We start from the raw sequence: 15,537 nt of genomic DNA, 5'->3' as shown, positions 1-15,537 counted from the left end.
TGCCTGTCTCATTTATGCAGCGCCTCTTTCTGTGCAGACCTCAACAAACTCTTGCTGCTGTTTGACAACCGAGGGATCCACTCCAGGCTTCTCCAGCTCCCGAAGCAAGTCTTGGCTGTCCTTGATGGTGGCGATCAGAGCGCAGTGGTCGCACCAGAACCTTTCAGCGAGGTCCATCACATCCAACAGCTTGGCCTCCCGCTCCTCCAGCAAGACTTGAATATCGGTCCATAGGAAGACCATATGGTCCAGTTTGTCTTGTACAGCTTGAGGGAGAAATATTTATTCGATCTTTTAGCTGAACTTTTTTGACAACACGAAACAAATGTTATATGATACACAATCCTTGGAATTAGTATTTGAAAATATATGAGATGATATCCATGTGGACACATCGGTGATACCTTTGGCAGATAATTCTCTGTCTTCTGACCGTGCAATCATCTCTTCGCCTCGCTGCTTCAGGGTCTCAAAGGAAGGCTGCAGTTTCTCCAGGTCCACGCTGACACATTTGTTCTCTGTTATCTGCTCCTTGATTTTGTCCACCTCCACTGAAATGGAGGGAGGCTGACGCAGGCGCTCAGCAATCCGCTCCAGGGATTCCAGCATGGGGTCGATTTTGTCATGGAACTAGTGTGGAATGACAGAAGTGGTCATTTCAGTCACTATTGCAACTACAATACCAATTGTTCCATTTTATATTACCTAAATCTTTAGCTGTAGATTAACCAATGAAATGACACATAAAGTAGAGTATATACAGTAACTACTATGTGTGCAAATAAGAATTGTATTGGGGGAAAAGTATTAATTTTTACAAGAGAATGAATTGGAATGTAAAATTAGAAGAGTTACCCGTAATTACAATCATTATTATTATTGCTATGCACAGACACGATGCTCTGAAAACACAATATTTTTCTTAAAAGCCTATCTTTCCTCATAGTGGTTAGGTTTGGTATAATTTATTCAGTAAATAACATCCATCCATTACCCGAGCCGCTGATCCTCACAAGATTCGCATTAACATATAATTACAAGATATAATACAATGCATTTGCTTTCAACATAATCCTAAATTCTTAGGCAGTTACCAGGTAAATGCCATTCAAATGAATCATAATAATAATCTAAAAGAAATCCTATTCACCTGAGTGGATTTGGAGATGGCCTCATCAAGCTCGGCTGCTCTCTGTTTGACATCCGTCTTCAGTTTGGTGTAGAGCTGCTCGGACGTTGTGTACTTCTCCCTGATGGGCAGCCCTTCCTCTGGGCTCAGTTCCAGTAACTGAGGTCCCGTCTTATTCATCTTGTCTATATGCGGTTTGTGCTCGGCGATCAGCTCTCGCATTTGCTTTAGAGGACATGCATACATTTTTTTAAACAACTTGAAAAGCTTCTGAATGAAGACATTGAGTGTACCCCCTGCTCCATCTTACCCTGAGTTCCTCTTGTTGCTGCCTGAGCGTGTCGTACTCGATGGCGGGCGGAGGCAGCTGGTTGAAGGTCTTCAAGGTTTCCTGAAGCCATGGTGACAACTCTTCATAGGTTTCCCAAAACTGGCTTGCAAGAGACTGGGCTCTTTCCAGCTGCAGACAGCGCTCTGAGTTCAGATGACTCACCACACCATATTTCTCTACGAGAGTCTGGGTCTTGGCCTGACATGAGACAAGATACTGTAATGTACATAATGTAGAAGGCAGTAGACAAATAAATATTTGATGTTGTTTTGCACCTTTAATAATTCCTTTTCCTCTGGCTTTTTGCTGCTCATGATGGCTTTTCCTGTTTTTACTATTGCATCCACAGAGTCTTTGTGCCTCATGATATCCATAGAGAAGACCTAGAAAATACACTTGTGTTTTGTTGCATGTTGAACAGACCACACACGTAAACAGATGGCGAAAGACTGACCTTATGTGCATGTAGCTGAGGTGCAGTTTGGTCCTGCCCCAATTTGATCTCCCCGATTGACAGTAGCTTACTCTCAGCATCCCTAAGCCATGCTAGTTCAGAATTTGCTGCTTCTTCAAACTGGGGGGAAAATAAAACAGAAAAAAAGACTTTAGGAAAATGGAAGACTACTAAAGTTGGACAAAACGGGGAAAAAAACGCTAGATGAGGAAAAATCTCTCCTTTCATTCTGGCTCACCTGCTGTGACTTGAGAATGTCAGCGTTGATCCGGTCGACCTGCTGAGTGATGCTGTCACAGACAGCTCTGTACCGCTCATTGTCCTCCGTCACTAGCTTGTCAAGACCTTCTCGGGTGTGCCAAGGAATGAGATCCAGGAGGGAAGTACTCAATTCATTCAGCTTGTCCACTACAGATTTTTTGTCTTTTGTCTCCTTTAGCAAGGTCTGGAAAACAAGTTTTATCAGTATGAATAAAAAGACAATGTTATGCAATCGTTACTCAATGTAGCATAAAATTCTTGTTGTTGCTGTTGCTGATGTTTACATTTGCATTATTGCTTTTGAGCATCATTTTATGTCTGATTTAAGATATACTCTATACCACATGTGTCAAACTCAGGGCCTGGGGGCAAATCTGGCCCAGGACATCCTTTTATGTGGTCCCCGAAGGCAAATCATGTGTGTCGACTTCATGTACCTTTCAAATTGTCTTCACTTTTAATAACACTGGGATAAGAGATTTTGTAAGATTTTTTTTTTGTTACCAATCCCACCTTTAAAATGAATTGAAAAATTGTTGAGCAAACAGTTTTTTACTCGTCTTTGATTTCAAAAAGTAGATATTCATTCATTTGTTGTGTATATGTAATAATATAAGGCAATCATACATTTGTATGGCTTCATGCAGTCATAACGGCCCGCCGAGAGGAACCAAAACTACGATGTGGCATGTGACAAAAATCAGTTTGACACCCCTGTTCTATACTAAGCACCCAATTAGATTGTTCTGTCTTCATCAGAACTGTATTCATTCATCAGTAGCATGGTATCTGGAGAATATGGCGATACTTTTTCTAAATTGGAAATGTTCCTTGTGGAATAACAGGAATTTACTGTAAATCTGCAAAATTGGGGATTAATCTATAAGAGGGAAGCGAAATGTTCTGTTTCAGAAATTGCAGAAATTGGTTGGTTTCTGCAAAAACAACCCAGAAAGTTGGGTCGAATTGACCCAAGTAGTGGATCGGTCCATTTTTGATCCCAAATTGTGTTATTTTTAACCCAACTGTTTTTATAGTGTGGGTATTCACTCAATTATGTGCACCACCACATACTAGTCTTCACAGAGTCTCTTCTGAATAAATTCACATTTACATTACACCATCTTACCTTTTGAATGTTTTGGGCTCGAGTGAGCTGCTCGCCTATTGGCTCCTGATCCACATAAGAACTGACTTGAGCCTCTGCCTTCACCAGCCAGGAGCTCAGATCTTCATGTGTATGGTGCAGCTTTGTGGAGAGACTCAAAACCCGCTCCAATGTGTTCAAAACATTTTCACTCATGGAGGCAATCTCAGCATACTTTGTTTTTATTCCATCCAATTTGCCTTGGATAACAACAACCTCATCACCTGTAATAAGAGAACCATGTATTATTATAGAACATAACTTTGAATGAGTCAGGGCTTTTTCGGTCTCCAGTTATGTAGAACGTACCAGTTGTTTGCTTCAATAGTTCCATCCCATTGAGGAGGGCTTGGTCAACATTCTTTTTCCTCAATTCAATATCACTTTGTAGAGCCTAAAAGGAAAAAATACAACCTCAAACTGTGACAAGAAACATGTCCTTGTAGATAAAACATAATGAAAAAGAACAGTCAAAACCAACTCAGAAAATGATTAACATCACAGAAAAGACAAAAGGATGCTTGGCCCGGCAAGGAGTGTGTACCAGTTGCTCCGCCATCTGCTTTTCAAGTGTGTCTACTATGTAGTCCTCCACGGACACTTCACTCAACCGTGCATGTGCCTCACTGAGCCAGTTCATAAGCGCCACCTCGTCCTCTCCAAAGAGCTGGGCGTTGGCCAGGGCCTGCTGCAGCAACTCGGCTTTCCTCCTGCAGCGCTCCTGCAGCTCGATGTAAGCGGCCTGCGCGGCGTCCAGCTTGGACTGAACAAAGTCCTTGTCATCAACTGAGCTCACAGCTTTGAGCATCTGACCCAGACTGACAGCATGAAACAGGTCTTTACTGTGATTCATAATCTCCTCTTCTATGGCCTGAGCGCAGGGGATGGGAAACAATGCGACACGAACAGAAAAGACAAACAGAAAACCAACTGAAATTGAATGGAAGTAGAACAAATGAAAAGTAATAAACATAACGTAAAAACAGGATGGATGAAAAACTTAAAGGGTGGTGGACGGGTGACAATGACATGGTATATTACCTTATGATGGGAGATCTGATCTTCCAGCTTTGACGTTTCTGTGCCAACTGGTTCTGAGTTGGAGAGGCGCTTCTCTGTGACGGCAAGCCAGTCGCTCAGAGGTTCCAAAGTCTCGTGAAACTGCTGGGTCACCACCAAAATGCTCTGCAGTTGCTTATGCCTGACAGATACAGGAGAGACAAAATCATTCAGGTACACAATGGGTACTAATATACTGTACAGTACGTTGATGAATATCTCCTCTTATTTAACTAAATAGGTTTAAATAGAGATTTCATTAAATGCACAACAAAATATCATGCAAAAAAAATTCTCAAGTAACTTTTGATACTATCAATGAAAACTGAACAGCTTGTATTGGAACTCATTCAAACGAGCTTTGTGAAAAGACTGGTGGACAAGTTTGTTGAATGTTTATTTAATGTATTAAATCAGCAGAGCATCTAATTAATAACCCATTAAACATTTGATTGAGTTCAGTCAGTTTAACATGTTGAATAGACATGTTCACCCTTTGATCAAGATGTCAATAGTCCATGAATAATAAAACGACTGGATTGGCACCAACATTAAATGGGTGGAAACATTAGTAGAGTGAAATACTGTAAATACCCGTACGTTTCAATCCAGGCTAACCTGCAATCTTAATGTTAGCAACTTTTTGACTTTGTGTGTCTCTTTCTGCAGTGTATTGAGGCCAACAGGGCGCACACCAACCTGTTCTCAGCTTTCTTGAGCAGAGTGTCCCACCTCTGCCCAAGGGATTGCATCTCTTTTGCAACCTTTTCCTTATCCACAGACTCTGCCAGTTCTGCAACCTTCCCACCTTCGTTTTTTATCAGCTCCACTGTGGGCTTACGGTCATCCAACAGTCTCTGTAAGAGCTGCCAAAGCGAACAAAGGAGAAGACTTATTGGGCATCATTAAAATGCTCAGAGCGCAGGCGTTTCTTCATGGTGGAAAACAGTCAATCACAGGCACGTATTATGTTCCCATTACATCCTTAAAAGCTTTACGAACCGCAATCAAGTTTAACAATTAAGGTCAGTTGAAGAAGATGAATTGTAAAGCTGTAATTGTTGGAACCAGAATGGTGTTTTATGTACTGCATGTGTCACTGATTGCACATAATGCATGCTTACTTTCTGCTCTTGTATCTGTGCCTTGACCACTTTGAACTCGGCAGAAGGCGGTTTCTGATTGGCCATAAGCTCCTCTGTGTCGGTCAACCAGCTGAGCAGAGAGTCCAGAGCATCATGGAACCTTCCGCAATGTAACAGGGCTTCATGCAGCTGAGCTGAGCGCTCAGCAATCTACGGATGACAAGGTAAAAATAGATGACAACTGTTATCAAGCCAGTCGAAAGCTGCCCCCCTGCATAGCACCAGATAGAAATGCATTATTATTACTCATTTTTTATGTTTGACTGTAACGCTAGCCAGCCAATCACATACCTTTTTATTAAGTGTGTTCCATTTTGTGTTAACCGTCTCCAAGTCTTTCTCGAGCTTCTTCGTATTGGTGCATCTGGCGGCGTTCTGAATCAGCCCCTGACTGATGGAGTTGATGTCTTGGAGTTGTGTCTGCAATGGGTCAATGTCTTGCTTTTGGAAAGCCTACAATCAAAAGCAAACAATGGATTCATGAGGGCGAAGAAACCACTATGTATTAAGTATTAATGGTAGCGGGGACGCCAAAAGCTACTTCAATTAGTAAATGTTGCAATTAAATAACCAAAAAATTCTATAAAATGCTTCCCTCCATCAGGGGCAAACACACCTACCCATTTATAAGCCTATTTAACACAGAAATCCCACAAAATAACTGTAATAAGCCACCTTTATACACTCAACCTGGGAAAGGTTGAATATTCTGTCAGAATATTGGTGGCACAATTTAGCCCCACCGAGTCCATGCTGTTCATACAGATGCATATAAAATAGCATTTGCCTGAATTTTGTAATTTCCTCTATTACTCACAATTAACAAAGTGCCAGACTCTTCTAAGAATTTCCCCTCTGTGATGTAAGACAGAATTACAATGATCATTTATAGTTGAGAAAAGTCGTATAACAATACTGCAACTGTGCGCGAATGAAGAAACGGTATTAAAAACCTCTTTGGCAAGGTCAAAATATTGTTGGTGCTATAATGCAGAAATCCCCATGACACAAGAATTATGTCTCGTATAATTTTACGATTTTGCAAAGCCCATTGTTACACTCACTAGTTCTCTTAACCCAATCATAAAACTAACTATACAATAAATAATATTAGCTTGATTACGAGCTCAAAAATTGCCATGACATTGAGTTCTTCCAGACCCTGACGCACAATTTGCCCGACATCGCCAGGTTTAGTGTTAAGAGTCCAACTCAAATAAACAACTCTCTTAATGCTCTGTTCGACCAGTGGAGCCAAGTTTACAGTGAGCGGCAGCTGCATATAATCACACAGGCAGACAGAGTTCCAGGCAAAACTTAATTCACCCATCATGTAATCAGATATGTTCGGCACAGAGCCAACATCAACTCGTCTGAAGATCCATATCATCCAGTATGACATGCCGTAGACCAACTAATGGGGATGATCTTAGAATGAATGAATAAGCTATTTTTGGGCACCTGTGAGGTGGAAAAAGTTTTGCAGTTCACTTCTGGACAAATGGCATTCAGTAGTGCCTCAATCTCTCTTGCATGCTGGAATGCGTGTAAATCTTTGGGCAGACAGTCCTCCACTGACTGCAGGAATTCTTCCAACTCTTCCATATTGTATTGGGACACCACTTGTTGCACAGTGGATGGCTTGGTTTGCTGACGGCTATCAATGGGTAGAGTTACAGAGTTTCCGTAAGTCTCAGGCTGTGTCTCCAGCACGCTGCCAAGCTCACTGTCTTCCTGAGATGACACACCATCTAACATCTCAGCGGTAGATAACTCTTCATAGTCTGTTAAAGTCTTAGAATACCACCCAGAGGTTTCATTAAGAGTCCGAAAGGCTGATCCTGTTGATGATCTCCCGATGGAGCACTTGTAATCTCCATTAGTTAGAGTATCCTTTTCATTCAAGTTTACCATGTCAGATTGCACCTGCTGTGGCTCTTTAACCAGGCAACCGCTTTGGTAAAGGGAATGGTCATCCCGAGTAGGCGTGAATGGGAACTCATCTTGTCCTGAGCTTAGGGACCGAAGCCTTTTCAAGTCCCCGGACAAGTGCATGGCCTCTGAAGAAGAGAGGCTCCTTGTGCCGGGGCCTGGCCTCCTGTGGGATCGTTGAGCATGACGTTCCCTCTCCGCAGTAGGGCTATACAGGCCTGAGTCTTCTTCAGATGTCAGAGAGCTGGTCACACTCTGTCCTCTTCTTCCACCGATCAATCCCGATCTCTCTGCACTCCCGGAACTCAAAATTCCACTGCGGCTGGCATAATCGCCAAGATTTGTAGGGGCAAAGGTCCTCCACGACCGCCGATATTGAGGTTGCTTCTCTCCACTTTGGGGACGTGACTTTGGTAGCACCGTATCTGTCGCTCTGATTATATTACCGTTGAGTTTGAGTCCGTCAAAGACGGCCCGCTCATCCAGCGTGGCAGGTTTACGGGTTCGGAGTTCAAAAGAACTGGAGGTGGAAAGGACTCCATTTCCACAGATGCCGCTGAAGTCAAGGGTGCGGTGGGTGTAGGGTAAGGTACCCGCAAAGTGGCGGGATGTGAGGCTACCCTTAGAGGTTGAGTCTATCTGCTCATTGAGTCTCACTGTGTCGTAAATGGACCTCTGAGGCACATAGCAGTCATCAATGTTCAGGTCCTCCTCCTCCCCCTTCCCCACGCAGGACGGGTTTTGTCTGAGGCAATCTGGTCGGCTCAGCGGTTTCCCCATGCCAAAACATACACGCTATTGTCTACAAAGAAAAGACGATATATACTACCTTATTGTGTAGCTTGCGTCAGTGTGTGTATTCTTAGAAAAAATGTGCAAATTAGATTTGTTTTAAAATCCCAAATAAATAATAAATATGTATTTTACATTAAAAACATCTCATACATTATGGTGCATGGATATAAAAAGGCAATGTAAATAAATTATATTCTAGTGCTGAAGTTTCATATAGGATCCATTCATTCTCTCCATTTAGGCTTCTCCCCCTTTCCATTGACAAAAGTTAATCCCATTTCTTCTGGTTCAAGGTGCATCCTTTTCCCCTGAAATGCTGGCAGCATCAATCCTGAAATTTCCAAATGTATAAAGTGAAATATCCACGCATGAATCCCGACAGGCTCTTGGAAAAATTGTGCCTTATTCCAAAGTGTGCTGGTACTCGAAGGATAAACAAAACAGCCTGCCCTTTCTCCCTCGCCACTCGGCTCGCTATGACAGACACCCTCCTGGCAGAGGCTCCCATGCCCCGCCCCCGCTCATTATTCACACAACATCTGCCACAACTCCATTTGTGCTTGGAACTGCACCGGCAAATGCTGATTGGTCAATGCAACCATCCACCCCAACCCCTCCTTTTAATTCCCCTTTATGTCTGCATTGCCCTTATGACTTCACTTCTTAGTCATCTTTTACATCCTGACATAATCACTCTTTAGTTTTTTTGGTTTGGTTTTTTTTCAGATTTACTGGGGGGAAACGATTCTCATCACAATATCCTCAACTTGATATAGATTAACCTTTTTCATTGTCTCCACCAAATGGTTGTGTTGAACCCTGCAGATACTCTTAATTACTCTGGAATTCTGAGAGAGGCACGGGTCATAGGTAATTTAACACCGGCTGCCATGCAAAGTGCGAGAAGGGTCTTTTTTTGTTTGGTGACCTGGGTAGGGAGCAGAGAGGCAGTGGGAGGATATCAAGCAAATGATGACAGGAATTTATTTTTGTTTCCCCAATTTTCAGCACCGTGAAACAGCTAAAGGAGCAAACAACCTCAACTTCTTTGTCCCGGTTGTCATGCATGAGCGGAGATGGAAAAAGATGCTGGCAGAGATAAATTACCAGCTGAGATCTGCCGGCATTACAAAAGAAAAATGTTTCTCGACTGAGAGCCATTTTTATGCAGGTCATTTTTTGTCCATGTTGTCTCCATAAGTACTTATACATGTATAGTTTCTATTTTATTTCAGCAAGACCAAAAGGTTTGTGATATAAAAGAAGACTTGAAAAAAATCCCAGCAGGACCATTAATCAACCACCAACTAAACAAAGAATGGAGAGTACATTCTACATAATACTACATAATTAAGAAAAATCATTTCAGCTTTAGTAGAAAGGTTTTCTTTCAGCAACTACTAAAAAGTAATTGCCATGAACTTGATGAGGCATCATTTGCATTTTTGTTTTACTGTTCTTTTTAAAAGATGGAACAAAAACCTAAGAAAACATTTTCACGAGTTAGTCCGTTTCAAAGACAGAGCCTTAGAACAGTTTGAAATAGGAGAACATCATCTCAGTCATTGCCATGGCAACCAAAGATGACAAACCTTATTGGACTATAATTTTGTGGATCAGCCTGACACCAGGCCACCTTTCTATCAAATATTCCATAATTCTACTTGAATGTGTCACTGCTGTGTGGCGGTGAATAATCAACAACCACCCTGCTGTCACAACATGGATTGACTGAAGTGACTCAGAAGATAGAAATTCCACTTTGAATGAAAACAGACTCTGATGTAATGTCTGAAGAGCACGAGTCACCCACGCTATAACCCCCCAGCACTTTTTAGTCATTGAACTGCCAATGATTCCATACAGTACATACAGATACCGTCCATACAGTATACACCTTCAACGGGCAAGCTTCTTGAGCTTACGTCAGGCATATCTCTTACAAAACCTGACCTAAAATGGTAAGAGCCCATGAAAGAGAAACCCAATAGCAGTCCTTCTTTGTTTATTCTTCTCTCACTTAAGTCAGTAACACAAACGTTATCCACAGACTACGAATCAGAGTATGATGCCATTGGATCATGTTTTTTAAGCATTAAAGCTATTGCAAAGAAAGACTGATTTGTTGCTTTTGACAATCCTTTGACACAAATGAATACAAAGGGGGTTTTCCACTAATTCCCAGCTGATTCCCAGGACAAAGAGGGGTTGAAAACATCTCCTCCTCCCCAGCAGGATTCCCCCATCCTTTCAGAATCTTCACAACTCAAATGGAGGTTTTGGCTGTGACACTGAGGCACCCCCTTTGCACCCCCCAAAAACAAAACAATCCTTTGACCCACATCTTTGCACAGACACATCTGTGTCACGGGACCAAAACACATCTGTTTACATTGTATTACTGTAATGCTATTTAATACCTGAAACGATCCCAAGTGTTTATTATATTACAGTTCTAAATGTAGGCTAATCCTCTTTTGGAAAACTCCAAAGGAATTTATAGGCTTTTAAAATATTTGTGTCAAAACCTTGTTAATAGCTACCATTTTATCCCTCACTGATAACAATGACGACATTGAGTGTGGGGAGAAGAATTAAAAACAGACCTCCAAGATATCATCAAAGATACAGTACAGTATATGGCTCTGATTACAAGGATGACCTGTCTAAGTTAAATCCATCAATCATTTACACCATAAAACACTGTAGCCTTTGAAACATCTCCATGTTCATCTCCATTTGTGTTACCATGCATGTGCCAGCTGTGTAATGTATATATTGCTCAAATATTGTATGATAACATGCACTTTGCTGGTTGGAAAAAAAAAAAAAAACGTATATAAACAAGATATTTTGCAATAGTTTTTATGAACGGTTTGGAGAAGGCAGTTTTCTGATCCAACATGACTGTGCCTCAGTGCACAAAAGAAGACTGGATGAGTTTGGTGTGGAAGAACACAGTTTGTGACCCATTAGGCCCTCTCTCAAGTCTCAACAAACATACTGTATGACCTCACAGATGGTGGCCTGAATAAATGGGTTGAGATTCCCAGAGACTACTCAAACTTCTTACTCACGGTCTTCCCAAATGAGAGGAAGCAATAGCAGCAAAAGGAGACCACCTGCATATCATCTTTCTTTCATGGTTGCTACTTTCAGTCGTGAACAGGTCCGGAAAACCAGCTTTAAAGGGGAAATCAACCCACACATATTTTTTTTCAAGAATATGTTCTATGCAGGCCCAATAGTTGAGTCAAGGCATTCTGATAAGTATTGCGTTTGTGGCATATGAGTTAATCCACCCGTTTTTATCCATCTCAGGGGCGGCAATTTTGTCACTTGTGTCGACTGAAAATGACATCACAGTTGCACAGGGCTCATAACGACCAATCATGACTCAACTTCACAAAACAGGTGAGCTGTGATTGGTCGATGGCTAAAAATGGTTGGATTTTGCTGTTTAACTCTTAGTCCACAAACGCAATATTAATCAGAATGCCGTGTTTCAACTAATGGGCCTGCATCGAACATATTCTTGGAAAAAACATGTTTGGGTTGACTTCCGCTTTAAGCTAATACTGACTCAAAACATTTGACTCTAATACAAAGGATGGAAGCCCATATCCATCATTCAGGACTGAAATGACACCCTGCTGGCAACCACCTGGCTGTGTCCCAAAATCTACCTAGCGCCGAAAGCAATGGCCCTTTTGTTAACAGCAGATGCCTTTGAGGGGCATGCAGTCTCCAGAGGATTGTTGCTTTTGTACTCAGAGGGTTCGAATGAAGCCTGCTGGTCATGTGCTCCACTGTGAGTCGGTCCTATGGAAATGATCTGCATATTTTAGCACTACTATGAAACTACAAAAGTAGCATGATGAAACTGTGAGTGGCTTGATTCTGAATTGATAATGTATCAGACATAACAATTACAAAACTTTATTAAATGCACCTACACAATATAATGACATTAATATAAATACAAAAGCTGTATTGAAAATGTACGCTGGATAAGATTATTAATATATACTTTTGAACTATTTACAACAATGCCACACCATTTCCATTCATCTATCCATTTTCTGTATTACTTATTCTATTGACTATTGTCGGAGGTTGGAGCCAATACCATCTGAAAAAAAACCAAGACAGGGTACATTTCGCCACCGAAAACCATTCACACCCAAATATACACTGTAACTGGAAACTCAACCCATGCTGCACGCATGGCAAGAAAATCAATACTGCACATCCTCAAGGACTCACAATCAATGACTCAGTACTTTGACATGATTTAATACTGTCAATTACTGAATTATAGTTAGTATTTTTCACGTTTTCTATTTCAAAAACATACAACAAATAAATAAATAACTGAAAGTGCATTGGCGACTGTGGCTCTAGGGTTAGGGTTTAGGGGTTAGGAGTTAGGGTTGCCCACATGCAAGAGCATTCCTGTGACATCATTAGCCACATCTACTGTATTGACTCTTATTACATTGTGCAATTGAACCTAATGATGTGGCCAATGAGTGCATGCCATGTCTGAAACTAGAGTTAGTATGAAAACAGCTGCTTCAGTTGATCAAAATGTGCAAATACCTGTACTGCATGGTCAAATAGTTTCCATGGTGACATCCAAAAGTTTGTGCTTGGACTTGTGGAACAAGATAAACGTTGGGGCACGCACCTTAAAGGCCTCCAGCTGTTGATTGATGATGTCTGTCTCCATGCAGACCGCTCCTTGCGAGGCTTCTTTGTCCACAGCTCTGCAGAGTTGATCTTCCATGTGGTGGATTTTTCCACAGAGCTCCTCCAGCTTGACCAGAGTACTCTGCACCTGCCTCTCTCTGCCTTTGGCTCGGTCCATCAGCTTGCCACACTGCTTGCTCAGCGCATCCAGGTCTCTCTTCAGGCCCAATAGGTCAGGTGAGGAGTTAGTTTCAAGCATCCTCTTGCAGCCATCGCCTGCATTGGCTGTGTTGACCATCAGCTCTTGTAGCTGAGCGAGAAAGCTCTCCATGTTCTCTTGCTGCTCCTTAAGAACAACCAAGTCCAGATCCACAGGAGCCATGCTGTCTAATTCATCATCAAGGTCTGTAAAGCGGGTGAACATCTCCCGGATGCTGTTTTGGAACTGCCCAATGCCCTGCAATTTACCTTCCAGGACCTGGCATGTCTCCTCTAGCTTCTTGCTAAGGCTGCTGTATTCCTTTTCTATGCTGTCGGCTTGCAGTAAAAAGTCAGTCACTCCATCAGCATCTGGGATATCAACCACAAGTGTCTTTGCCAAGCTCGTAAGGTGTTCTAGTTGGTTTTGTATCCCTTCCAGGCTTTTATGTTGGGCTTTCATGTTGGTCAAGTTCTTATTGTTGTAGGCCTGCACTCCCTGGGATTCATAAGCATCCAGGACCTTCTTAGCTCCCTCAAGATGAACCTTGGCCTCTTTGGAGCCTTCATTAAATTCTTTAATTGCATGTGAGATCTTTTCCAAGGATTCTCTTTTGTTCTGAAGACCTTCCAACACGCAGTCCACTCTTTTAGAAATGCTCGCCGCCTCTTTTTTAATTCCGTCCGTGTCAGTGTCAGCAATCTCGAGAAGGCTCACTGCGGCAGTGTTCATCTGTTCCACCGTCCCTCTGTGCTTATCCGCGTCCTTCTGAAGAGCTTTCACTTGAGCTACGGCATTCTCTACAGCAACTGGCTCAACAGCAAGTTTGACTCGACACTCTTTGGCTTCACACTCCTCCACCCAAGTGTTGAGCTTCTCAACATGCTCCTCAAACATCTGAGCTCTCAGCAGGGCAGCCTTAAGTTTGGCAGCCTGTGCCTCAGAGCTCTTCTTCACCTCCTGCCAGTTAGAGGAGAGGAGAGACAGTTGACCTTGCAGTGCCAACTTTTCTGCCCCATCGGTGCTTTGCAGAAGCATCTCGCCTTCCCCTGCTATTGTATTGTAAGTGGCCTCTTGTTCACTGAGCTCCACCTGGAGGTCACTGTGCTTATCCAGAGTTTTTTCAAGGACCTTCACTTTGGCAGGGATGGGCTGAGGCTTCAACTGGTCCTGCAGCTTCTCAGCCAGCCATGACTGGAAGTCTTTGGAGGTCTGGTGAAACTGCTGAGAGCTGGCGAAGGTTGAGTTCAGCTGCTCGATTTGTTTGGCTGCAGTACGAGAAAAAGAAGGCTCAGGGAGAGTACGCTTTGTCAAGGTTTAAACGTGTTACATGCAGAATAAATCACACTATGATCGGGATCTTAATTTTGAAATACTGTTAGTTTCATTCTGCTCTTCTGGATCTTATTAGGAACAAAGGAACAAAGTTCATTCAAAGAAAAAAAATCTGATGGATTTGAACTCTAAAACAATTTGAGATACATTGACATGTTTTCACTTTCAGTCAGTGTCATTTGCTCACATTTGTTATTTCAGTCATGCTAATCACTTTCGTTAAATGATCAATGAGCAGAATCGTACATGAACATTTCATGGAAAATCCCTGGAAGAAAGATTATTAATGTTCCGTTCCCACAAACACATAAAAAAATGTAGGCTCTCAAATTTAATTTGGCTGTATGTGGAGCCAGGAAACATTCTTTTTCTTAACTCTTGGCACACTGTTGTCACAAAATAAAGATGGCAAACCTGCTTTCTCTTCCAGCTGTCGGAGAGGTTTGCTGACACTCTGCAGCTGCCTATCTAAGTCAGCTTTGAGATAGTCCTCAGTCACCATCGCTGTGAGCTCTGCATGAACGGCTTCAGCCTCCTTCAGCTTCCCCTTCTCCTCTCTAAGCTGGATTGAGATGTTGTGGACATCCTCCAGCTGCTTCTTCACCGCATCAGGCTGGGTGCTGCTGGCTTGATACCTGCCGAGCTGATCCTCCAGCTGAGCAGTGGTCTGCCCGAGGGTCCTCAACAGCTCTTGGAACTGCCCCGTCTTCACCACAGCTTGGTCGATGAGGCCATCTCGTTGATCCAGCTGCCCTCTAAGTCCTTGCCATTTCTCAGTGACAGTAGTGACCTGCATCCTCACCAGCTTCCCATTTGAGGGGTCCTGGTTATCTGATGAGTTTAAGATGGCAGACGCAGCTTCCTTGAGTTGCTCGAACTGAGGCTCGCGGCTCTTGAATTCATTCTGGAGTATCTAAATGAGAGAAACAGAAAACGTGTTCAGTTTGTCCCGTTTACTTGACGGCTGTTCAGGAGGAATGCCCTTATAGTTCACAAGGTGCCTTTTGAAAACCCACCCAACCTGCTTTAGGAAATATGGTTCATTCTCTGGTTAAAAG

General features: G+C 42.5%; 1 protein-coding gene across 19 annotated transcripts in view; it reads right to left on the bottom strand.

Moving 5' to 3' along the window:
• The window catches only part of dst (dystonin), a 105,515-nt gene that overhangs the window by 18,924 nt on the left and 71,054 nt on the right, over positions 1-15,537 (bottom strand). For 17 of the 19 annotated variants that reach the window (XM_086045244.1, XM_086045247.1, XM_086045253.1 and 14 more), the window contains 16 exons: positions 14,894-15,392; positions 12,944-14,412; positions 5,818-5,979; positions 5,506-5,676; positions 5,081-5,247; positions 4,364-4,523; positions 3,867-4,193; positions 3,632-3,716; positions 3,305-3,546; positions 2,153-2,359; positions 1,915-2,034; positions 1,736-1,843; positions 1,440-1,658; positions 1,151-1,354; positions 405-630; positions 40-266 (listed from right to left, as the gene is read on the bottom strand). In XM_086045244.1, coding sequence (XP_085901370.1) covers positions 40-266; positions 405-630; positions 1,151-1,354; positions 1,440-1,658; positions 1,736-1,843; positions 1,915-2,034; positions 2,153-2,359; positions 3,305-3,546; positions 3,632-3,716; positions 3,867-4,193; positions 4,364-4,523; positions 5,081-5,247; positions 5,506-5,676; positions 5,818-5,979; positions 12,944-14,412; positions 14,894-15,392 — 4,593 coding nt within the window. The remainder of the gene's footprint in view (positions 1-39; positions 267-404; positions 631-1,150; positions 1,355-1,439; positions 1,659-1,735; positions 1,844-1,914; positions 2,035-2,152; positions 2,360-3,304; positions 3,547-3,631; positions 3,717-3,866; positions 4,194-4,363; positions 4,524-5,080; positions 5,248-5,505; positions 5,677-5,817; positions 5,980-12,943; positions 14,413-14,893; positions 15,393-15,537) is intronic. The other 2 variants (XM_086045257.1, XM_086045260.1) reach the window with 1 other exon arrangement.

Source organism: Filicampus tigris, chromosome 11 (genome assembly GCF_054856515.1).
Source record: "Filicampus tigris isolate MCC_2025a chromosome 11, RoL_Ftig_1.0, whole genome shotgun sequence".
In the NCBI taxonomy this organism is placed as follows: domain Eukaryota; kingdom Metazoa; phylum Chordata; class Actinopteri; order Syngnathiformes; family Syngnathidae; genus Filicampus; species Filicampus tigris.
Note: the sequence above shows the minus strand (reverse complement) of the source record. Positions and strands in the feature narration are given on the sequence as shown.